We start from the raw sequence: 26,828 nt of genomic DNA, 5'->3' as shown, positions 1-26,828 counted from the left end.
AAATCTATTAATCAAAAACAACACTTTGTTTAAGGAGAAGTAACATGCAGTGAAAACAAATATTAAATTTTAACTTTTAAACTTGAACTGAGTAAAAACTCTAAATATGTGATTGCACAGTAATGTTCACTTGTTTGAGGTTGAGGGTGATACTTGGTGGTGTCCCATCTTTTCCACAAGTTCATCAATGTTCGGGGTAAGGCTCTGAGCTGAAGAAATCCTCAGAATTGAGTGGAGGTGTTCAGCAGTAAGTCGACTTCTGTGTGATGTTTTGTTCAGGTTCATCAAAGAAAACAGTTGTTCACACAGGTATGTGCTGCCAAACATAGACAACGTTTGAGCAGCCTGGATGCGCAGCTGGGGCATTGTGCCGGGGAGGAAACGGGCGAACTCCGCAGCACCCACTGCCGCATATTTTGCCCTCAGTGCATCATTGCATTGGAGGTCAATCAACTCCATTTGGAGGTTTGGTGGTGAGCTTTCCACGTCAACAGCAAATGGGTTACCGAGCAGTTCCAACCTGCTTTTTTGTGCTTCAAAGTCAGCAAATCGGCGTCGAAAGTCAGCGGCAAGCATACCTATTTTATCAGCCAACTGTGTGCTCGGGAACGCACTGGTAGAGAGCTTCTCTTTCATGGTCTGGCAGCTGGGAAAGTGGCTCAAATTTTCTTTCCGCATCTGCGTCTCCCACAGAGTCAGTTTGGTTTTAAATGCCTTCACTGTACTGTACATATCAGAGATGACACGATCCCGACCCTGCAGCTGCAAGTTTATTGCATTCAGATGACTCGTAATGTCACACAGAAAAGCCATTTCACACAGAAACATTTCGTCTCGGAGTTGTGTTGTGTCTTTCCCTTTGCTGTCCAAGAACAGACAAATCTCCTCACGAAGCTCGAAACATCTTTGAAGCACCTTTCCCTGGCTTAGCCATCGCACCTCTGTGTGATAAGGCAAATCACCATGCTCCGTTTCTAACTCCGTCAGAAATGCCTTGAACTGGCGGTGATTCAAACCTTTGGCTCTGATAAAGTTAACTGTGCGCGTGATGATGCTCATTACATGCTCCATTTTCAAGGCTTTACCGCACAACGCTTCCTGGTGTATGATACAATGATAAGCTGTCAGCTCACCTGTCGCGTTTTCCTCTTGCATCTTTTCCCGTATCTTCGCCACCAGTCCGCTCCTGTGTCCACACATCGCAGGTGCTCCGTCGGTTGTCAAACCCACGAGTTTTTCCCAAGGCAGCTCCATCTCATTTACACATCTTGACACCTCTTCATACAAATCATGCCCCGTAGTTGTGCCATGCATAGGACGTAAAGCCAAAAACTCCTCTGTCACGCTTAGGTTGGAGTCCACTCCGCGGATGAAAATTGACAACTGGGCAATGTCAGAAATGTCGGTGCTCTCATCCACAGCCAAGGAATATGCAATAAAATCTTTTCCCTTTTTCACAAGCTGCTCTTTTAGATTGATGGACAACTGGTCTACTCTCTCGGCAATGGTGTTTCTGCTCAGACTCACATTTAAAAAGAGTTGCCTTTTTTCTGGGCAAACTTCGTCACAAACTTTAATCATGCAGTTTTTGATGAAATCCCCCTCCGTAAATGGCCGGGCTGATTTAGCGATCTCTTCTGCCAAAATAAAACTGGCCTTGACAGCAGCCTGGCCTTGTGATTTGGCTTTTTTGAACAGAGCCTGTCGAGATTTGAGGCCTCGTTTTAATTCCTCTGCCTTTTGTAGCCTTTGTTCCATGTCCATATTCTTGTTTTTGTCCGCGTGTTTCGTTTCATAATGTCGTCTCAGATTATACTCTTTCAGTACCGCCACACTTTCTCCACACAGAAGACACACAGGTTTTCCAGCTACCTTCGTGAACATATACTCCGACTCCCACCTTGTTTGAAACCCCCGGTTCTCAGTATCCACCTTCCGTTTTGCCATTTTTGATGGGTATCTGAAAGTTAATTTTACTGTGATGCTGACGACTGCTGTGCCAATAAATATTGAAATGAAGCAGCCTACTGCTCGGTGCGTCACCTTTGCATTGTGGGAAATGTAGTATTGGTGCGTGTAAAAGCTCTGCGGGCTGCCGGCTTGCTGCGGGCCGGTTCTAATAATAAATCAAGATCATCCCAGGGGCCGTAAAAAACCTTCTTGCGGGCCGGATGTGGCCCGCGGGCCTTGACTCTGACATATGTGGTCTAAACCATCCGACCCAGATGTTTTTGTTGGGTTCAAGTTTCAGGAGATCCTCTAGCACCTCGGACTCAGTGACTGCCTGCAGGGAGAATCTTTGTAGCGGGGCAGGGGAAAAAGAGGGAGAAGCATTGGGAATAGTCGCATTAGAAGGGGTCGGAGATGAGGAAATGTTGGACGGGCAAGGAGGCATGGCTGAGTAAAATAGGAATCCTGACTTAATGAAGTGGCAATTAAAGAGCTCAGCCATGTGCTTCTTGCCAGTAACAACCACATCATCAACTTTAAGGGACAAGGGCAGCTGTGAGGAGGAGGGTTTATTCTCCAGGTCTTTAACTGTTTTCCAGAACTTCTTGGGGTTAGAACCACAGAGAGAGAACTGCTCCTCAAAGTAACTAACTTTGGCCTTCCGGATAGCCTGAGTTCACTTATTTCTCATTTGCCTGACCGAGAGTCAGTCAGCCTGAGTATGCGTGTGCCGAGCCTTTCGCCAAAGCAATTCTTGAGGTGCAGTAACTCTGCAAGATCACGATCGAACCAGGGGCTGATCCTGTTTTTAATTCTAATTTTCTTTAACTTCTTGGTGACAGGGGGCAGTATTTTCACGTCCGGATGAAATGCATGCCCAAATTCAACTGCCTGCTACTCATTCCCAGAAGATAAGATATGCATATTATTAGTAGGATAGAAAACACTCTGAAGTTTCTTAAACTGTTTGAATCATGTCTGTGAGTATAACAGAACTTGTTTAGCAGGCGAAACCCAGAGGACAAACCATTCCAATTTTTGAGGTCACTCTCTTTTCAATGGATTTTCATTGGAAATCCAGATTTCTAAGGGACCTTCTTGCAGTTCCTACCGCTTCCACTGGATGTCACCAGTATTTAGAAATTGGTTGAGGTTTTTCATTTGTGTAATGAAGAAGTAGCCCTGTTTAGAACGAGGTGTACTGTTAGATAGAGGTGCGTGACCAGAAAGCTAGCTACAGATTGTTTTCCTCCAGTATTGAACACAGATCATCCCGTCCTCAATTGTATCAATTATTTACATTAAAAAATACCTAAAGTTGTATTACAAAAGTAGTTTGAAATGTTTTGGCAAAGTTTACAGGTAACTTTTGAGATATTTTGTAGTCACGTTGCGCAAGTTGGAACCAGTGTTTTTCTGGATCAAACGCGCCAAATAAATGGACATTTTGGATATATATCGAAGGAATTAATCGAACAAAAGGACCATTTGTGATGTTTATGGGACATATTGGAGTGCCAACAAAAGAAGCTCGTCGAAGCTCGTGTCGCGCCTGCAGGGTTGAAATATGCTTCTCTCTCTTTGTTTACGGAGGTGCTATCCTCAGATAATAGCATCGTTTGCTTTCGCCGAAAAGTATTTTTGAAATCTGACATGTTGGCTGGATTCACAACAAGTGTAGCTTTAATTTGGTATCTTACATGTGCGATTTCATGAAAGTTCATTTTTTTTTATATCCCAGAGAAGTTTTAAGGGGTCGTGTTTGTTAACAATACCACTGAAATTATCAAAAAAGAAAAAGAAGGTCCAAGCGAGAGAGAGAGAGGGGATCAAGCTGATTCTGTACCATTTTACAGAGGCCAGTTCATGAAGGAAGGCTTGCTCAGTGACGTTTTTTAGCAAGTGTCTATGACAAATCAGTACAGGTCATTTCACTGAGCAGCCATTACAAACACATGTTGTAAAACAGGGATCTCTAAGTTCATTACGGAAAACACCATACTGATACCGATCAGGATTATTTATGAGGATAACATCAAGAAGAGTAGCCTTTTCTCGGTGTTTGGAGTCATACCTTGTGGGATTGGTAATAATCTGACAAAGATTTAGGGAGTCCCGTTGCTTTATGACTTGGTCAGGTGGTTTAAAAGCATGTCCCTGTTTAGGTCACCTAGAAGGACAAATTCAGACTTACTGTAAGGGGCCAGGAGAGAGCTAAGGGCAGGTAGGATACAGGCCGGTGCCGATGGAGGACAATAACAGTCAATACTTAAAACCAGCAAATAAAATTGTTTGGGGACCGACTTGGTGGAGACAACCGAGCACTGAAGGTGATCCTTGGTAAAGATTGCCACTCTCCCACCTTTGGAAGATCTTTCTTGCATAAAAAGATTATAACCAGAAAGGTTAATACCATCAGTATTCAAAACACTTTTCCTTAACCACGTCTCAGTACTGACCAACACATCTGGATTGGAGCTGTGAACCCACACTTTCAATTGATCCATTTTAGGTAATAAGCTTCTAGTGTTAACATGCAGAAAACCCAGGCTTTTACGGGAGCAGAAATCAGTGAAGGAGATATTAGAGCACAAGTCAGAATTGGGGCTAGCAACAGTAGATGGGCCAAGGTGTACATGCACATTTCCAGATATCATAAACAATAATACAATCAAGGCACAGCAAAGGACAGGGAGAGCTCTGCAGTGTTGATTTATGACAGTTGAGTATGCATTAGGAGGTTCAGGCCAGGGCAGATGATGAACAGATCACCAGGTGGAATCCAAGCAGAAGTGCAGCAGACAATGGGAGTAGGTGTCACCCACTGGGGACAAGATTTTATTTCTGGAGGCAGATTTCTTGCAGAGAATGCCAATGGATGGTCTTTGTACAGCAGTAAGGGGCTTCAGACTAAACATTACTCACTCACATCCAGGTTAGATGGTGTTTTCAAGGATCTGGAGCATCAGCGGGTAAATAGTACCCGCAAAACAACAGGCTGAACATCAACAGTGATGAGGGCAAAACGCCAGTCTCAATGTCAACCGTGAAGAGGCGACTGTGGGATGCTGGCCTTCTTGGAAGAGTTGCAAAGAAAAAGCCATATCTCAGACTGGCCAATTTAAATAAAATGTAAGATTAAAAGAAAACAGACACTGGACAGAGGAACTCTGCCTAGAAGGCCAGCATCCCGGAGACACCTCTTCACTGTTGACGTTGAGAGTGGTGTTTTGCGGGTGCTATTTAATGAAGCTGCCAGTTGAGGACTTGTGAAGCCTCTGTTTCTCAAACTAGACACACACACTCCTCACACTCCCCCCACTCCTCTTTCTATTCTGGTTAGAGCCAGTTTGCGCTGTTCTGTGGAGGGAGTAGTACACAGCGTTGTACGAGATCTTCAGTTTCTTGGCAATTTCTCACATGGAATAGCCTTCATGTCTCAGAACAAGAATAGACTGACGAGTTTCAGAAGAAAGTACTTTGTTTTTAGCCATTTTGAGCCTGTAATCAAACCCACAAATGCTGATGCTCCAGATACTCAACTAGTCTAAAGAAAGCCAGTTGCATTGCTTCCTTAATCAGAACGACAGTTTTCAGCTGTGCTAACATAATTGCAAAAGGGTTTTCTAATGATCAATTAGCCTTTTAAAATCGTCAACTTGGATTAGCTAACGCAATGTGCCATTGGAACACAGGAGTGATGGTCGTTGATAATGGGCCTATGTAGATATTCCATAAAAGATAATTTACAACATTAACAATGTCTACACTGTAATTCTGATTAATTTGATGTTATTTGAATGGACAAAACAATAGCTTTTCTTTCAAAAACAAGGACATTTCTAAGTGAGCCCAAACTTTTGAACGGTAGCGTATTTCACCGAAAATCCCTCATATTTATTTTTATTTATTATTTAAAGTTTATTTGGAGATGTATTACACTACTTTCAAGAGTGAACTATTGTATTGTATTTATTTATTGTTGTGATGTCATCAACAGGAGCCATGCATTTACTCCTCAGTTTGCTCAGAGCGTGATGAGGAGAGGTATGTATGTAACGGTCTTTTGAATGTTCACAAATGCACAAGAAAAGACAAGCAAAAGTTTTACCGTCACATTACTGTTTATAGGAATATATATTATTGTGAATGGGATAATGTTCGAGTGCAACTTTGCAAGGCTAGCCCAGCTACCGCTAGCTTTGTTGCGGGAGAGCGTCTCTTTCGTGTGCAGACGGCGTGAGTTTTCTAATGATTTTCTCACGCAAATTCTGTCTTTTATCAGGCAAATATACACTGCTCAAAAAAATAAAGGGAACACTAAAATAACACATCCCAGATCTGAATGAATGAAATATTATTATTAAATACTTTTTTCTTTACATAGTTGAATGTGCTGACAACAAAATCACACAGAAATTATCAATGGAAATCAAATTTATCAACCCATGGAGGTCTGGATTTGGAGTCACACTCAAAATTAAAGTGGAAAACCACACGACAGGCTGATCCAACTTTGATGTAATGTCCTTAAAACAAGTCAAAATGAGGCTCAGTAGTGTGTGTGGCCTCCACGTGCCTGTATGACCTCCCTACAATGCCTGGGCATGCTCCTGATGTCACGTTTCTTCAAAATCAAACCCAGAAGCAGACCAGGACAAGGAGAGTAGGAAGAAGGTGAGTATTTATTTACAAGTGAATGTGAATGGGTAGATATATCCAGGTGGCGTAGCGGGTAGCGGTGGTGAGTTGATGGGAGTAAATTGGTGGATCCAATGGGGAAGCGGAATCCTCCGACGACCATGCGGGAATGGGGTAAATGATCTGGGTGAGTAACTGAAGACTGAACAAACGAAGGTAAGTTCAAGGCAAGCAATACGTAACAAACAACAAAACAAATTCTATCAAACTTGAGGCTGATACTCTGGCACAACATACTGTTCATGGCTAACGATCCAGCAGGGAATGGATGTCAGGTCCGGGCTTATGAAGAGGAGAGATGATGATCAGGACCAGGTGTGCAGATAGCTGATGGGATACAGGTGCGGGTAATCAGAAACCCCAACTGGCTACATTGCCCGGCAACCAGACAGGGTACGTTCCAGGACGCCGGAAAAAACTCTCCAGGACAGAACCTAGGCAAAAAACAGACTCAGGAAACGGGATTCGTGACAGTACCCCCCCTCCGACGAACGCCTGCCGGGCGTCCGCCTTCCCGTTCTTCGACCCAGGTCGGAACGTCAGGGAAAAATTGAAGCGTCCAAAAAACAAAGCCCACCGGGCCTGACGAGAGTTTAGACGTTTAGCCGATTGCACGTAAGCCAGATTCTTGTGGTCAACAAACGGTTGCTCCGCTCCCTCCAACCAGTGACGCCACTCCTCCAAGGCAAGCTTCACAGCGAGAAGCTCCCGGTTACCCACATCGTAGTTTCTTTCAACTGGAGAAAGACGACAAGAGTAGAAGGCGCAGGGATGGAGTTTACCGTCAGTGGAGCTACGCTGGGACAGGATGGCGCCCACCCCCACATCAGACAACGCCCAATCCACCTCCACAACGAACTGACGGGAAGTGTCAGGTTGAGAGAGAATCGGGGCATTGGTGAATCGACTCTTCAAATCTAGAAATGCTCGGTCTGCCTCAGGAGACCAACAGAACTTTCTGGTGCAAGACGTCAGTACAGTTAAAGGGGCGGCCACCCGGCTGTAATCACGGATAAACCTCCGATAAAAATTTGCAAACCCCAGGAATCTCTGGAGCTGCAATCTCGAACCGGGCTGGACCCAATCCTGAACCGCCCGAACCTTCTCTTGGTCCATCTTGATCTCTCCCCTGGAGATGATGTAACCGAGGAAGGACGTCGTGTGGGCGTGAAAATCACACTTCTCAGCCTTCACGAACAGACGGTTCTCCAATAACCGCTGCAGGACCTGCTTGACATGTTGAACGTGGCTAGAAAGCTCCTTCGAGAATATGAGGATATCATCCAGGTAAACGAACACAAAAATACCAATCACATCTCTCAGAACGTCATTCACCATACTTTGGAACACAGCAGGAGCGTTGGTCAGTCCAAACGGCATCACCTGGTACTCGAAATGTCCCATCGGAGTATTGAACCCAGTCAACCACTCGTCCCCCTCTTTGATCCGAACCAAATGATAAGCATTACGTAAATCAAGCTTCGTAAAAACCGTAGCACCCTGTAAAGAATCGAAAGCCGAGCTCATCAAGGGCAGGGGATACTTGTTCTTGACCGTAATATCATTCAAACCCCGATAATCAATACACGGTCGAAGAGTGCCATCCTTCTTGCTCACAAAAAAAAATCCTGCTCCCAGAGGTGATGACGAGGGCCGAATGAGACTTGCAGCTAGAGACTCCTTGATGTAGGTCTCCAAGGCCTCATGTTCAGGTCGAGAGATACTGTATAACCGTCCTTTGGGAAAGGCGGCTCCAGGAAACAGATTAATCGCACAGTCATAAGGTCGGTGGGGAGGAAGGGACTGAGCCTTCTGTTTACTGAATACTTCACCCAACTCGTGATATGTTTCTGGAACCAGGGACAAATCAGGAGGAGCAGAGTCACTGACCTGACTGGAAATGGCAGGAGAACAGGCAGTCCTAAGACAGTTAGCATGACAATCATTGCTCCAACTAGTTACCTTACCCGTCACCCAATCAAACGAGGGATTGTGTTCCTTCAGCCAGGGGTAACCAAGAACCAGAGGAACATGGGGCGAGGACAGAATGAAGAAGGAGATAAACTCTGAATGATTACCCAACAACAACATCTTAACCGGTTCAGTCCTCATAGTGATCCGTGCCAGACTACTGCCGTTCAGAGTGGTTGCTTCAATGGCTTCCGGCAATTGCTCCTTGGAAAGCCCAGCTGTTCCACCAAGTCAGCATCAATAAAGCTGCCATCGGCACCTGAATCGATAAAAGCGTTCATCTCTAAGCTCTGATCCTTATCTCATAAGGGTCGCAGGAAAACGGGGTCTGACAGGATTCTTGAGAGGTTGAATCTGGCTCGCTAAAATTCCTCCCAAAACTAGCGAGCCGGGCAGTTTACCGAGCGCTGTGGACAAGCGGAGATGTAATGTCCTGAGCTACCACAGTAGAGACAGCTGTTGGTCTCACGTCTACGTTGGCGCTCCTCCTTAGTTAGCCCGTGTCGCCCCACTTGCATTGGTTCAGGCTCTGGTGGCAAGACCCCTCCACTAATCCCGTGTGGGGAACAACGATCAATACGTTCTGGTTCACTTCCTGAACCGAATGGTAACCGAGTTGCTGATTGATTGGATGGGCCCCACTGCTTCTCCCTCCTTCTCTCTCGGACTCTATTATCTACCCGAATAGATAAAGTGACCAAGCTGTCTAGGTCACTAGGCTCTGGATAGGATATCAGCTCGTCCTTGAGTTGCTCCGACAACCCCTGGTAAAAAGCCACTTGTAGTGACTCCTCATTCCAACCACTCTCCACAGACAATGTCCTGAACTCGATTATAAAGTCTGCCACACTGCGAGCTCCTTGGCGAAGAGTGAACAAACGTTTAGCTGCGTCCTTACCTCGGACTGGATGGTCAAAAAGCCTTCTCATCTCTCCCGTGAATTCCTGGTATGAAGCCATGCAGGTCCCCTGTCGTTCCCAAACGGCTGAAGCCCATTCCAGAGCTCTTCCACGCAGCAGTTCAATAACAAAGGCTATCCTAGCCTTGTCAGTGGCGTAAGAATGGGGCTGCAGATCAAAAACGAATCCACACTGCATAAGAAACGAACGGCATCTTCCCAAATCCCCTTCATAATTATCAGGCGTCGGTACCTTGGGTTCACGGAAGGAAACCGCATCAGGCACGGCAGGTGAGATGGGTGAAACAGGTGGTGAATGACTCGCCAGCAAACTGAGCTGATCCTGGATCTGTGTCAAGCTAGCAGATAAGCTCTGGATTGCAACCGCTATCTCCTGTAGCGCCGTCTTGTGTTGTCCCAATGTCTTCCACTGCTGGGTAATGGCATGGCAAATGGAATCCAGGTCCGCTGGGTTCATTCTTGGCCGGATCGTTCTGTCACGTTTCTTCAAAATCGAACCCAGAAGCAGACCAGGACAAGGAGAGTAGGAAGAAGGTGAGTATTTATTTACAAGTGAATGTGAATGGGTAGATATATCCAGGTGGCGTAGCGGGTAGCGGTGGTGAGTTGATGGGAGTAAATAGGTGGATCCAATGGGGAAGCGGAATCCTCCGACGACCAGGCGGGAATGGGGTAAATGATCCGGGTGAGTAACTGAAGACTGAACAAACGAAGGTAAGTTCAAGGCAAGCAATACGTAACAAACAACAAAACAAATTCTATCAAACTTGAGGCTGATACTCTGGCACAACATACTGTTCATGGCTAACGATCCGGCAGGGAATGGATGTCAGGTCCGGGCTTATGAAGAGGAGAGATGATGATCAGGACCAGGTGTGCAGATAGCTGATGGGATACAGGTGCGGGTAATCAGAAACCCCAACTGGCTACATTGCCCGGCAACCAGACAGGGTGTGTTCCAGGACGCCGGAAAAAACTCTCCAGGACAGAACCTAGGCAAAAAACAGACTCGGGAAACGGGATTCGTGACACCTGATGAGGTGGCGGATGGTCTCCTGAGGGATCTCCTCCCAGACCTGGACTAAAACATCCGCCAACTCCTGGACAGTCTGTGGTGCAACGTGACGTTGGTGGATGGAGCGAGACATGATGTCCCAGATGTGCTGAATTGGATTCAGGTCTGGGGAACGGACGGGCCAGTCCATAGCATCAATGCCTTCCTGCTTGCAGGAACTGCTGACACACTCCAGCCACATGAGGTCTAGCATTGTCTTGCATTAGGAGGAACCCAGGGCCAACCACACCAGCATATGGTCTCACAAGGTGTCTGAGGATCTCATCTCGTTACCTAATGGCAGTCAAGCTACCTCTGGCGAGCACATGGAGGGCTGTGCGGCCCCCCAAAGAAATGCCACCCCACACCATGACTGACCCACCGCCAAACTGGTCATGCTGGAGGATGTTGCAGGCAGCAGAACGTTCTCCATAGCGTCTCCAGACTCTGTCAAGTCTGTCACGTGCTCAGTGTGAACCTGCTTTCATCTGTGAAGAGCACAGGGCGCCAGTGGCGAATTTGCCAATCTTGGTGTTCTCTGGCAAATGCCAAACGTCCTGCACGGTGTTGGGCTGTAAGCACAATCCCCACCTGTAGATGTCGGGCCCTCATACCACCCTCATGGAGTCTGTTTCTGACCGTTTGAGCAGACACATGCACATTTGTGGCCTGCTGCAGGTCATTTTGCAGGGCTCTGGCAGTGCTCCTCCTGCTCCTCCTTGCACAAAGGCGGAGGTAGCGGTCCTGCTGCTGGGTTGTTGCCCTCCTACGGCCTCCTCCACGTCTCCTGATGTACTGGCCTGTCTCCTGGTAGCGCCTCCATGCTCTGGACACTATGCTGACAGACACAGCAAACCTTCTTGCCACAGCTCGCATTGATGTGCCATCCTGGATGAGCTGCACTACCTGAGCCACTTGTGTGGGTTGTAGACTCCGTCTCATGCTACCACTAGAGTGAAAGCACCGCCAGCATTCAAAAGTGACCAAAACATCAGCCAGGAAGCATAGGAACTGAGAGGTCACCACCTGCAGAACCACTCCTTTATTGGGGGTGTCTTGCAAATTGCCTATAATTTCCACCTGTTGTCTATACCATTTGCACAACAGCATGTGAAATGTATTGTCAATCGGTGTTTCTTCCTAAGTGGACAGTTTGATTTCACAGAAGTGTGATTGACTTGGAGTTACATTGTGTTGTTTAAGTGTTCCCTTTATTTTTTTGAGCAGTGTACTTGTATGGGAGTCCAGATAGCAGCACTAACTTTTGCCTTGTATTGGTATCCATTCCATGCAGGTATGTTGTGACTTGTGACGATTTTATATTTCATGTTTAATGAGCCTAGATAGCTGTTCTTCATTTTGTTACCTGTCTGGGCATTTAAAGAATGCCGTTGTTGCTTCATTAGTATGCCTCAGTTATAATGGTACAATAGTACACTCTTACACAAATATTTAGCACTTATTAGCAAATTATTAGTGTATTGGTGTACAAAATTTATAAAAAAATGTTAGTCTTGAAAATATGAACATGTACTTTTTTTGTTGGTGTGGGAGTTTGCTCAGAGCATGATGAGAGGCAAATATACTTGAATGGGAGTCCAGACGGCAGCATTAACTTTTGCCTTGTATTTGTATCCATTTCATGCAGTCATTAAAAGAGAGACAGACCGGCAGAATTGTGTCCAGAGCGTTGTCTTCCACCTACAGAACACAATGCAGAAAGGTACCGGTGAAGAACCGGTTCAAAGGGGGAATGGGCAGACAAAAGCTTTAAGTGCCAAACCTGATTCTAATAATTAGCGGGTGGATAAGCAGAATCAGGTTAGTTACAACTGGGATTGGATTGAAAACATACAGGAGGACAGCTATCCCGGAACAGGGTTAGCGAGCCCTGCACTAGAGGATAAACTTGTACAGAAAATGTCCTAATATATCCTATATAGTCCCCCAGGACACATGACACACACACACACAAATTGTTATATATATATATATATATATATATATATATATATATATATATATATATAAACCTTGCTTTACTGCACCAAATCTAAATAAATAACTTTTAACAACCCCCAATTCCTGCTTTGCATGGCACACCTTAACATCATCATCTTGGGTCAGTGCCAATGATTATCTCATACTCAGAGCTGAAGGGTAAACCTAACTTACAGGGGGAGCAGGTTTGACAGAATGGTTTAATTGACAAAAACATTTCTGGGATGATGATGTCATGAGAGTTGGAAATCACATGACTTTTCTATGGTGGTGATTGTTTACCACATGATTCTGGTGCCATGAGATAGAAACAGCACTGAAGCTACAACCAATGAAATGTTAACCGTAAATCACCTGTAAATTTAAATATAACCTGACACTCTCAGCCAAACAGAAAAAGACAGAAGACAGAGGTTCAATGAGTTACTACTTATTTGCAGTAGTGTAAACTTTTTTTTTGATCAAATGAGAGATGAAACAAAAGGTACAGGATAATGTAAATGTACAAAAAGAAGACATTACAGTAACTTGTCAATGAAGTTACAGAACTGAACAAAAACATAAACAGAATGCTCTGGATCAACATGTACCACAGCATGTTCCAGTTCTCACCAATATCCAGCAAATTCACAGAGCCATTGAAGAGAGGGACAGCATTCCACGGGCCACCGTCAATAGCCTGACCAACTCTATGGGAAGGAGATGTTTTGCGCCGCATGAGGCGAATAGCGGTCATACCAGATACTGACTGACTGGTTTTCTGCTTCACGCCCGTACTTCTTTTTAAGGTATCTGTGACCAACAGATGAGTATCTGTATTCCCAGTCATTTGAAATCCATAGATTAGTTCCTAATGAAAATATTTAAATTGACTGATTTCCTTATTTAAACTGTATCTCAGTAAAAACTTAAATATTATTGCATATTGTGTTTATATTTTTGTTCATTATATATCTTACACCTTTCTGAAACAAATATGTAACCTACATCATCAGAGCCAATGACAATACTGTATCTCCTATCCCTTTCATATCACTTCTATTTGTTGAGGTTGAATGAAAGCATGTGAACAATAAACTTGCCACCCAGAGCTCTATGTTCATGTCATCTGACCAGAGCACCGGTTCCAATCCAAGTGCCAATGTCGTTTAGTAAACTTCAGGTGTTTACATTTGTTGGATGACATGAAAATAGAGCACTTTGGCCACGCCCACTAGAGGTAGGTTTGGTGTCGAAATAAGGATGATTAAGCAGAAAATAATATCTACTGTAAATTATGGTGGTGGATCTGTTGCCTCTGCCAGGAGGCTGAAACCTGGCCGCAAGTGGCTCTTACATCAAGATTATAACCCCAAGCATACATCAAAATCCACAAAGAAATTGTTAATTGACCACAAAATCTAAATTTTGCAATGGCCACCTCAGTCTCGGGACTTGAACCCCATTGAAAACCTGTATTTTGAATTGAAGAGGGCAGTCCATAGGCACATATGAAGGATATCAAGGATCTGGAAAGATTCTGTATGGAGGAATGGTCTAAGATTCCTCCCAATGGGTGTTCTCTAATCTCATTAAACATTGAAAGGTGTTTCCAATCATTTTGATGCATACATTTGCATAGCCTATACATACAGTAGACACAGTACGCATGTCATGGCAAAGATGGATAAAAAAGGCACCAATACAGGGATTGACATTAAAGGGTCAATCAGCAGTTGCCACATCCATTTTTTGACTTTTAAATATATTATTACCCATTTATTCTTGACAAATAGAGCTTATAAATGCTTCAAGAGTTTAGTTCAGCTGCCATACCACATCAGAACCCAAAATATAAGCTTGCTTCCCGCCAATGTTTTTGAAACAAAGTAAATGCAAACAAACACTACATAGCTTCAAAACATGGTTAGAACTATCATTTTGATGTCATCGATGGTCAGTCCTTAGATCCAAAGCTCTGTGAATGAATTTGAGAGTGGTTACATTTCTCCAGCCCCATCCTTTAGCTTTTTATTGAAACTGGCTTTTTATTTTGTAAAGAAATAATATTTTTTAAACATTTTAAGCTAAACATTCTGATCTGTTCCATCAGCCTTATTAATATATATGGTGTATATCTCCACTCCACTACTTTCATACGCATCGTGGGGATGAAGAAGTGGGTTTACAGCAAAGCCACTGAAAAATAAGTGGGTATACACAGCGTAAACCTGCGTATACCCTCCACTACACCACTGGTGCACAGCCATACTTAAGAACCCACGAGTAGATCTTAGGAATACAGTTAATTACATGTAGAAGTCAGACAGGCAGACAGACAGACAAGCAGACAGACAGACTGATATAGGAATGAAGTGGTGGTACCTGAATGATCAGAATGATGCAAACACAAGCTGTCACCTCGTCAACAAGCTCACTGTCAACAGAATCTAGGGTGTAATTACCATTTGTCGTTGACACGTCAGAGGCTAATCGTTGTATCGCTAATACGAGAAACTATCAGAGGCCTGTCAGACAAAAAAATAAACTGACAGAGGAAGAGACGATGGAATGACAAATATGCCTTTGCAATAGTTAGCATAGAGCAGTGAGAGGAATTTACTCTGGAGTGATAGATGAGCAAATATGTGAGATGGAGTACTGTTCAGGTGAGATGGGGACAGGTCTTGGTGAATAAGGTTGAAACTGTAACTAACTGGTGGTGCTGCTTCCTTATTGAGAGTGATGCTTGAAAACATTAGAATGAAATGTTCCTAATTGACGATGACATGCACATAGATTTACATTCTGGAATATACGCTGAGTGTACAAAACCTTAAGAACACCTGCTCTTTCCAAGACAAAGACTGACCAGGTGAATCCAGGTTAAAGCTATGATCCCTTATTGATGTCACCTGTTAAATCCACTTCAATCATTGTAAATGAAGGAGACGGGTTAAAGAAGGATTTTTAAGCCTTGAGACAAGTGAGGCATGGATTGTATATGTATTGTCACGTTCTGACCTTTATTTCCTTTGTTTTGTATTTATTTTGTATGGTCAGGGCGTGAGTTGGGGTGGGCAGTCTATGTTTGATTTTCTATGATTTGGGGATTTTTATGTTTCGGCCTAGTATGGTTCTCAATCAGAGGCAGGTGTCATTAGTTGTCTCTGATTGAGAATCATACTTAGGTAGCCTGGGTTGCACTGTTTGTTCGTGGGTGATTGTCTATGTTGATTGCTTGTGTCATCACAGTTCTCATTTAGCTTCACGGTCGTTATTTGTTTATTGCTTTTGTATTCAGTGTTCAGTACTTTCTTTAATTAAATATCAAGATGAACACAAACCATGCTGCGTTTTGGTCCGCCTTTCCTTCAACAGAAGAATCCCGTGACATGTGTGCCATTCAGAGGGTAAATTATTATTTACCATCTACTATTCGTTCTATTCAGCACTTCAACACGAACTGTTTAGGCAATTGTATCTTGTATCCTTTGCTATTGGATTTAATGGTTAGTTAAAATGACAACTGGTGAGCCTATAATTGCCTGATGTATTGGTGACTAAATTAAACGTTCTCATGGTGTTTCACAGAAACCGTTGATTTTGCATGAATGACCCAGGGGTGAAAGATGTGTGAAACCCCAATGAATGCACAGTCGAAGATTATGAACATAAGAGCATTACAAGAGTTATCAGTTTAGAGTTTTGTACTTAGAGTTTTGAACATTCACCACATACTTGTGAAAATAGCACCAAAGAGATTGGAGAAAAATAAACGGTGTTTCGGATCAAAATTACACCCATTCCAAACAGCTAGACAGAGTTAAACCACCTCAGGCTGCCATTCTGTTTAAACAAATGGAATGCACACTCCTCTTCCTTGAAGAGAGAGAGTCAATATGTATTATTTTAGTTTGACATTTACATGTACAAGCTGACGTGTGTGTGTCTGTGTACTTGGGCCTGTGGGACTTTCGTCAGAAAATTAACATTCAAATGAAGAGAGAAGGGGAGAGAGAGAGGGAGCGAGAGAGAGACTAGGTCACCTTTAATTGTTGTGGTGAAACTTGATTCATTGTTAAGGCCCCTGTCATGTTGCTGAACAGGTGGGACAGTATTTTTGTGGGGCATCAGAAGATCTAAACACCCAGCCCCTCTGTCTCAACTACTTTCCACCTTAGCCTGGTGGCCGGATCTTTTTGTGCTTTGACCAACTCTTACGAAATACTTGTGATCCAGCAGTTGGTTAAGAACCAGGCTAAAGTATATCCAACGTATGGCATACACACATTGGTTTATTATATATATATTTTTTTTTTACAATAAACTTGTAATAGTTTTGGGTCCACCCAAGCTGGATGGCCAAGAATTACATTAATTGGAACCACATACAGTTTGTTGTTTAAATTTAACTTGGCCTTTATATCAGCTCTAAGGACCAAGGGGGGGGGGGGGGGGGGGGGGGGTTCAGATGGACAAATGAGTGTACAGGTCTTTGTTGCACCTGTTGGTACATTGCTACCAGAAACTATTCAGACCTGTACAGAAACTATATGAACACACCAAGAAATGCCAAAGCTCTATCCTGCCTGTCAGCATACCTGTTTATTTATTTCACCTTTATTTTATCATGTAGGCCAGTTGAGAACAAGTTCTCTTTTACAACTGCGACTTGGCCAAGATAAAGCAAAGCAGTGTGACAAACAACACAGAGTTACACATGGAATAAACAAACATACAGTCATTAACACAATAGAAGAAAAAAAAGTTTTGCCCACAAATGTTCTATAGGATTGAGTTCAGGGCTTTGTGATGGCCACTCCAATACCTTGGAAGTATACGTGGGGTCATTGTCCATTTGGAAGACCCATTTGCGAACAAGCTTTAACTTCCTGACTGATGTCTTGAGACGTTGCTTCAATATATCCACATAATTTCCCTCCCTCATGATGCCATCTATTTTGTGAAGTGCACCAGTCCCTCCTGCAGCAAAGCACCCCCACAACATGATGCTGCCACCCCCGTGCTTCACGGTTGGGATGGTATTCTTCGGCTTGCAAATCTCCCCCCTTTTCCTCCAAATATTACAATGGTTATTATGGCCAAACAGTTCTATTTTTGTTTCATCAGACCAGAGGACACTTCTCCAAAAACTACGATCATTGTCCCCATGTGCAGTTGCAAACCGTAGTCTGGCTTTTTTTACGGCGGTTTTACAGCAGTGGATTCTTCCTTGCTGAGCGGCCTTTCAGGTTATGTTGATGTAGGACTCGTTTTTACTGTGGATATAGATACTTTTGTACCCGTTTCCTCCAGCATCTTCACAAGGTCCTTTGCTGTTGTTCTGGGATTGATTTGCACTTTTCGCACCAAATTGCGTTCATCTCTAGGAGACAGAACGCGTGTCCTTCCTGAGCGGTATAACAGCTGCCTGGTCCCATGGTGTGTCACGTTCTGACCTTAGTTCCTTTTTGATGTCTTTGTGTTATGTTGGTCAGGGCGTGAGATGGGGTGGGTAGTCTGTTATTTTTTCTGTTTTGTTATATTTCTATGTGTTTGGCCTAGTACGGTTCTCAATCAGAGGCAGGTGTCGTTCGTTGTCTCTGATTGAGAATCATACTTAGGTAGCCTGTTTTCCCCATTTTGGTTGTGGGTGTTTAATTTTTGTTTAGTGTCTGTTCACCTGGCAGAACTGTTTCGCTTTGTCTGCGTTATTTTGTGTAGTGTTCAGTTTTTTCAATTAAAATATGACGAACACTATTTTGGTCCTCCTCTCCTTTCACCAATGAGAATTGTTACATGGTGTTTATACTTGCGTTCTATTGTTTGTACAGATGAACGTGGTACCTTCAGGCATTTGGAAATTGCTCCCAAGGATGAACCAGACTTGTGGATGTCTACAATTTTTTTTCTGAGGTCTTGATGCATTTCATTTGATTTTCCCATGATGTCAAGCAAAGAGGCACTGAGTTTGAAGGTAGGCCTTGAAATATATCCACAGGTACACCTCCAATTGACTCAAATGATGTCAATTAGCCTATCAGAAGCTTCTAAAGCCATGACATAATTTTCTTGAATTTTCCAAGCTGTTTAAAGTCACAGTCAACTTAGTGTATGTAAACTTTGACCCACTGGAAGTGTGATACAGTGAATTAATTATAAGTGAAATAATCTGTCTGTAAACAATTGTTGTAAAAATGACTTGCAAAGAAGACGCCCTAACCGACTTGCCGCACTGAAGTTTAATAAAACAGCCCCCACAATCTTTTTATCATCATCATTTCTCTCACTGTAATGCGATACGGTGCCATTTGGGACACAGTCTATAGGCGATCCGTGATAGTTTCTCAATATGATGAGCATGAGGGCTTTCCCCTTATATACAAACATGTAAATGGTTGTTGACATAATATGCTGCTATGCTGACAGTATCTCGTCTTATTGTAAAATGTCACCAGAAACCTCTTTAGTTGAAAGCTTTCCTTCTACAAGGATGGAGAAGTTGTTTTCTGAGACGGAGGCAAAAGCAGAGGCAGCAGTGTTTTAGCCATGTCTCGTCAAAGTTTAGGTCTTCAGTATCAATAGAAAGTTAGGGCCTTGGGAAATGTAACAGTGGGTGTGGTCTGTCAGGTAAGAACAGCAGGTGAGTTTGGTGTCGTCTTCCTATTAAGTAGTAAAGTAGTGCCAGAGTACCTGAACCAGCCGGACAGGATCCAGATACTGGCAGATAAAATCAGGTGTGGCATCTTTAACCGTCAGCAGTCTCATACCTGTGACTTAAAACCAAGGCGTGTGTGTTTCTGTGTGCGTGCACGTTTGTTTCGCCAATACATTTCAAGATCATGAGACTTGAGGTGTGTGTGTGAGTCATATAAATCTGCCAACGTTCCACAGTGTCCAAGTTTATTGCAGCCCTGAATGATTTATTCCTTCACGTCTTCCATCGTCAATCTGTATGGAATTGTGTAAGTGAGAAGAGGAGGAGAAGGGGAAGAAGAGTGGAGAGGGGTATGTGTGTTCCACCACATTGATTGAACAAACCCAACCCTCTCAGGAATGTATCTGAACTAGGCCTTGGGTTCTTGTTGTATGGACTGTTATTACGCAGTACTTCACTCCCTATTTGACTTCTAATCTAACCTTATTTCCTCTCCCCATTCCTATCTGCTTAATTCATAACCATTACCTCACAGCTCTCTCATACCATCACACTTTATCAGTCATACTATCACACACCATCATACCATCACACTTTATCAGTCATACTATCACACACCGTCAGACCCTCACAGTTTATCAATCATACCGTCACGCATTATCAGTCATACTATTACACACCATCATATTATCACACTTTATCAGTCATATCATCACACTTTATCAGTCATACTATCACGTCTAATAACACACTACTTAATCAGGAAGTAGTCATGTGTGTGTGTGTTGTTTGTCTGTGTTTATGTGCATGGTATGTGGTGAGTTTGATTACACTATGGTATGTCTATATACGCATCAGTATTTTTGGGAGCCTGTACACGTAACACAACTAATGTCACAACAGCAGATTAAAAGTCATAACATGTCTGTGTGAACATGAGTTAGTTTGTAAGCATGTACGTATGCATGTGCTCATTGTCTATATTGTCATTTAAATGTTTTTACTAATCTGCCCATGGACTGCAGTTGAAAATTAGCCGTCTGACTAAAACAAGCACTTTTACAGAAATTACTATTAATGTGCACTGTCCCTTTAAAAACTAGTTCTGTGTGTGTGCGTGCGTGTGTCCATGCGTGTGTGTGTGTGTGTGTCACTGACAATCAATCCCATTGCAGTTATCGGCTCCATTGTCTGTAACAGTGACCTTTCGTTGTTGATGGCTATGTCCTGACAACTTCACCTTCTCTCCATTACAACAGCCACTCTCTTTCACTCCCATCTGATTCTCAAATGTGAATGAACACTCCCATTCCCTTACAACACCAGGGTGGGGCAATATAATCCATGACAGTATAGAATAATTATATAATATACATTTTTACAAATATTTAGCATTTCATAATACACACACTACTTGGTTCATAATATTGCACTTTCTATATCTGGCTTGTTAATGAAAATAGGACATCCATATCTTAAACTTCTGTCATCTCCAGAAACATTTTTCAATTTTAACTATAGCTAGTATGTCATTTTTTGAATTCATCAAAACTCGTTTCTAACCCTTTGGGTAACTTGACGCAATCAAGATTGAATTCAAAACACTGCCTGCCCTCTTCCACTGTGTGAGGCTCAACTCAGCTAAATCAAACAAACAGAGAAAGAATCATGTGTTACTTGAGTTGGACAGGTGTGAATGACGCCATGTTATGACCCCGGGAAGAATCACAGAATAAGTCAAAAGAAAATTATTAAATGTCGTTTGACTTTAAATGTGGATTATATTTAGTCCTAAATTATATTTTGCAAATAGTCTTGCCTGCAGTCGCCAGCATATTTAATACAGATATAAGTAAATGGAAGCAATTGGAGCCAGGAAGATGGGTCTTTGGGAAAAGGCAGCAATGACTGGACACAATCTATTATCGGAGGTCAGGAGTAGGCTTAAAAACATCATTCTTTCCATTGAGTGTCGTCGCCAGTTCACCCCTCCCCCGGGAGCCTAGGTACGTGTCACACGTCACCTGCATGCTATTGTGAACCCCCCCCCCCCCCCCCCCCAAAAAAAAAAACGGAGGAGAGAGGCAGGTTTCTCCATATGTTGTCCCTCCCCTCGCGAGTGCTGTTTTAAATAGCGAGAGAGAGCTCAGCTGTGACATCGACACAAAGACACTTGTTGAGAGCATCTCCTCCGGCTCACCTTGCAGTCACGCTAAGGACAACTTGTTCAAGGAGAACCACGACGCTATTTTCCTTCAAGAAACCTTCAAGTCACGAAATTACAGGTAACGTTTCCATCTCTTTTATCTGATGATGACCATATAAACAAACTCGATGTATTTGTTTTTAACGTTTCACTGCATGATGGCATTTTCAACAATGACATAATGGTTATTATTTTCAGCTATTGGCTTGATTAATGGTTAGCCTACACTATCAGATCATAAATGATACACTTTTTGGAATACGGACGTTGGTTTTTGTCTAATTTAATTAAGGGATCTACTAATTAACAGTGGTGGAAAAAGTACCCAATTGACATATTTGACTAAAAGTAAAGATACCTTAATAGAAAAGTCACAGTAAAAGTCTAAAAGTATTTGGTTTTAAATATACGTAAGTATGTATTTACTAAAATATACGTAGTAAAACAAATAATTTCAAATTCCTTATTTTAAGCAAACCAGATGGTAAAATTGTCTTGTTTTTTAAATTTATATGTGGATAGCCAGGCGTACACTCGGACATAATTTACATACGAAGCATTTGTGTTTTGTGAGTCGGCCAGATCAGAGGCAGTAGGGACGACAAAGAATGTTCTCTTGATAAGTGCGTGAATTGGATCACTTTCATGTCCTGCTAAGCATTCAACATTTATTTTGGGGTGTCAGGGAAAATGTATGGAGTAAAAATAACATTTTATTTAGTAATTTAGGCTAGTGAAGTAAAAGTTGTGAAAAACATAAATAGTAAAGTACAGATTCCCCGCAAAACGACTTAATTAGTACTTTAAACTAGTTGTATTTAAGTATTTTACACCACTGCCAATTAATATTGTAAATAAAACAATTCTGGTCTATTTTAATTCAACAGTGTTACCCATTCACTATGCAATGTTTTGCTGTCTAGTACACCACCATGAATGAATGACCAATTACCACAATAATATTAGGCCTATGTTTATTCACAGGTATTTTAAATCTATTTATTCACGCTGGTACGATAGCTTCCTATTCCCATTGATACAAGCTTATTTCAAAAGCTTTGAGTTGTATCATCGACAACATGTGCAAGAATGTATATGAAGTATAAGCATGATAGTGCAATGCATCTGACTGTTGATGATTACATTTGTAAATATTTAATTGTATTGATCTTTAACAAATACATTATTAGTAGTAGTAGGAGTATATCCTAACCATCTGGATCTCCATTACTCTATCAGGAATGGACAATAGCAGCAGACTGATGTTCGCAGTCGTCATGGTAATGGCATACATGGTGATGGGAGCCCAGACCCAGAACTCCACAGCGGCCCCGAACGTCACTATGGCAGCTAATGTTACTACTACAGGACCCAACATAACAACGAACCTTAGCACAACACATTCCCCGGGCGTAAACATCACAATCAATGGTACCATGGCACCCAACACAACAATGTCTCCGACGGCTGTGGTACATGTTGTCAACACTACCGTCACAGCTCTCACGGTGAGTTGCCTAAACTATATGTCTCACTCGGTCTCCCAGAGTCTAGAAAAAGGAAGCACACATTTCTTCTCAATCTCTCAGTTTTTCCTTTCAACTAATTATCTCTCTCTCTGATAAACTTCACACACTACCATGGAAACTGAAAGCAGATTTAGCAAAATGCCTGTTTGGGAGTTTCATTTGCACTCATATGCTACACTATTTCCAAAGAAATGACAGCAACTAATGATGAACTCTTCATACACAGGTAAACATCTCAATGAAAGAATGTGGAAAGACTCAGCTCTGTGCTGCTCAGCCGGAAAACTGTGATCCGGCCGTGGCTGGTTCCTGTTTCTTCGTCTCCACCCAGCAGTCCTCGGGACAGACTTTCTCCTTCCAGCTACGAGGAGTGTCCAGTGGCTACATCGCTGTGGGCTTGTCCACAAACTCCACACTGGTATGGAAAGCTGCCTTCAGAATTACTATACTTTTTACAAAACAAGGGAGTTGGTTTTGGGTTATTGACATTGGGAAGAAATGGCTAAAATGAATACTTTTTAAATGATTATTTATTTGAATTCATCCTCTCTCTCCTCTACAGGATGGTAACGCCACCATCTATGTGTGCGCCAACAACAATGGCAACGTGAATTTCTTCACCGCTCTCCTCGACAAAGGAAATCTGACCAACAACACAGTGAGTTGGACCAATCAGAACACAGTGTTTCATTTGTGACTTTCTGGAATAATTTTCAGGGTGTGGTTTGATTCCACGCAAATTCAGGAAGTTAACTATATTCAATCAGTGAGTTGAGTTAGACAAGATAGAGTACAAAAGTATGAGTATTCCATATGAATTCCATATATTCTTGGTGGTCATAGATGTTGGATATGACCTCAATTCTGACTCTTATTCCCTGCATATACACTTGGGTGCCATTTTGGACAGTGTCTGGGAGAGTAACAGGGTACCTGACTAATACTGCACTGTAGGCCTACTGACATTTGACTAATGGTAATTGTGGTAAAACCGTTGTGTTGGGTAGCTGCATGTGGACTCTGTGAAGGGCTCAGTCAACGGTCAGACCATCCAGTGCACCTTCTCTGCTACTGTCCCCAAAGTTACGTCCACCCGGAGCATCGACACCAGCTTCTACCTCTCCATCTTCAATGGATCCTTTATTAAAGGTGAGGCACTCATCCATACACGCTCCTGGTGAAGGTTCCCTTAGGTACAGATCTAGGATCAGCTCCCGCTACCCCAATCCTCACCTTAACAATTACTGGAGGAAATCCTAAACTGACCTCGGAACAGCATATCCGTCTTCAACTCTTTCTCTCTCGTTGTTCTCCTCCCTCAGGAATACTGGGTCATCCAAATGTTGTCCTGCTCAGTAATAAAGCAGTGGACCTGTCCAACCCCCAAAATACTGTGATCAACTCTTTGAACAACATCATCCCCACTACTGCCGCTCCCTCCACCACCTCCAGCCACGCCTTTGGCCTGCAGCACACCCTGTCTCAAGGTAATAACCACATAAGAAGCGCCACTAACACTTTGTAATAATAACATGATTAAGTATTCAACTATTTATAAAGAATGTTTCATTATTCACTTAAGCATTGAAAGCAATTGATGAATAAATGTATAATTATTTATTGCGCATGTATATGACTATTCATAACGTAATTCATGGAAGTTATTATAAAGTGTTATCGTAGTAACTAATATAATCCCATATTACCTAGAGTAGACAACCAATATGAAAGGCTATATCATTTCCCCTCTCTCTCTCTCTGTTTCTCTACTATTTCTCTCTCGCCTCCATAGCTCTTCTGATCCTGCTTGGTGTACTAGGTATGATGATGCTGTAATGCAGGTCTGAAGGTGAATCACCATGCACTCAGGAATCCTGTCTCCTTCCCTTTCTCACCTTGGCCAGGCTGCATCCCTAAATGGCACCCTATTCCCTAAATACTACTGTACCTTCACTATGTAGGGAATAGGTTGCAATTCTGGACTCAATCTGGTAACAGAACAAAGGACCATCTGAAGTTATATGCAATCATGTTTTTCCACATACTCAATAAAACACCTAGTTGTGGGTAGTAAGACATTAACCAACAGAATGAACCCAGTGATACAAGGCCAAGTACTAACATATTGTGTTGATAGACAATACCGTTCATTCAAATTCATTAATCATCTCCAGCAACATTCCCAACATCAACACTTAACGTCTATCTTGTTGACTACAAAACATAGAAGCCGCCATTTTAATATATGTTGATGTTGGAGTTTTGCTGGAGATGAAGATGAACTGTCCCTTTAAGAAATAACTGGGTGTAGAAACAGATCCTCCATATTTGTACTGTATACCCCCATATCATCCCCTACATGTAACAAATTTATTTGTGACAGAGGAAGTCGTTTTATAATTCTGTATTTGCTGATGTCCTGTTATGAAGGAAGACTTACGTTTGTCTGTGTTTCTTAGTGGATGTGTGTGAGAGTGACTTTGTGTAAATATTTGTGTAGTGATGAGAGTCCACACACATACCCACGCTTGGGACAGACGTCAATTCAACATCTACTGCATTCCACATCGGTTCAAAGTAATTTCATTGCAATAACATTGAAACATTGCTTAAACCAGGGTTTGCCCAGTGGGCCGTAGATTAAGTCATAAAGGCTGCATTTAGACAGGCAGACAAGTTTATACTTGTTCCAATATTTGGTCTTATGAACAATAACATCAGTTATTTTTCAGAGCTGATCAAAAGACCAATTTGTGTGTGTGTGTACACTATGAAGCCACTGGATGGTGAACTGTTCTACCTGACTACCCTTTTAAATTAAATATTTGCAATATAATCATGTTTTATTATCTTTCATGGGCATATTTTTATTGAATCTATTGACACTAAAAACCGAAAACTTTTAACATACACGCAAAATCTGACACGGCTCAACTAGGGCTGCAGGTAGCCAAGCGGTTAAGAGCGTTGAGCCAGTAACTAAAAAGGTTGCTGGTTTGAATCCCTGATCTGACAAGATGAAGAATCTGATGTGTCCTCAATTAGGCAAGGCACTTAAAACTAGTTGTTCCGTATAACAAAGTCTGCTAAATGGCTATCATTTAATGTAAACCTTTTTTCAAGCCACATGAAATCCATACACGCTCCTGGTGAAGGTTCCCTTAGGTACAGATCTAGGATCAGCTCCCCCTACCCCAATCCTCACCTTAACAATTACTGGAGGAAATGCTAAACTGACCTCGGAACAGCATATAGGGGTCCGTCTTCAACTCTTTCTCTCTCGTTGTTCTCCTCCCTCAGGAATACTGGGTCATCCAAATGTTGTCCTGCTCAGTAATAAAGCAGTGGACCTGTCCAACCCCAAGTCCACAATGACCACAGTCCACAATGACCACAGTCCACAATGACCACAGTCCAAAATGACTACAGTCCACAATGACCACAGTCCACAATGACTACAGTCCACAATGACTACAGTGTACAATGACTACAGTCCACAATGACTACAGTCCACAATGACTACAGTGTACAATGACCACAGTCCACAATGACCACAGTCCACAATGACCACAGTCCACAATGACCACAGTCCACAATGACTACAGTCCACAATGACTACAGTGTACAATGACCACAGTCCACAATGACCACAGTCCACAATGACCACAGTCCACAATGACCACAGTCCACAATGACCACAGTCCACAATGACCACAGTGTACAATGACCACAGTCCACAATGACCACAGTCCACATTGACCACAGTCCACAATGACCACAGTCCACAATGACCACAGTCCACAATGACCACAGTCCACAATGACCACAGTCCACATTGACCACAGTCCACAATGACC

At 42.7% G+C, this 26,828-nt stretch overlaps 1 protein-coding gene and 1 pseudogene across 1 annotated transcript; both read left to right on the top strand.

The window, feature by feature from the left end:
* LOC139415963 (fucolectin-like) overlaps positions 1-26,828 on the top strand; it is a 246,422-nt pseudogene that overhangs the window by 173,939 nt on the left and 45,655 nt on the right.
* Positions 21,393-25,807, top strand: LOC139415961 (putative ferric-chelate reductase 1). The gene is made up of 7 exons (XM_071164160.1): positions 21,393-21,521; positions 22,682-22,950; positions 23,198-23,389; positions 23,534-23,629; positions 23,979-24,120; positions 24,294-24,458; positions 24,764-25,807. The coding sequence occupies exons 2-7, from the start codon at positions 22,684-22,686 to the stop codon at positions 24,805-24,807; spliced, it is 906 nt and encodes a 301-aa protein (XP_071020261.1). The 5' UTR covers positions 21,393-21,521; positions 22,682-22,683; the 3' UTR covers positions 24,808-25,807.

The sequence above is a fragment of the Oncorhynchus clarkii genome, chromosome 9 (genome assembly GCF_045791955.1).
Source record: "Oncorhynchus clarkii lewisi isolate Uvic-CL-2024 chromosome 9, UVic_Ocla_1.0, whole genome shotgun sequence".
NCBI lineage: Eukaryota > Metazoa > Chordata > Actinopteri > Salmoniformes > Salmonidae > Oncorhynchus > Oncorhynchus clarkii.
Note: the sequence above shows the minus strand (reverse complement) of the source record. Positions and strands in the feature narration are given on the sequence as shown.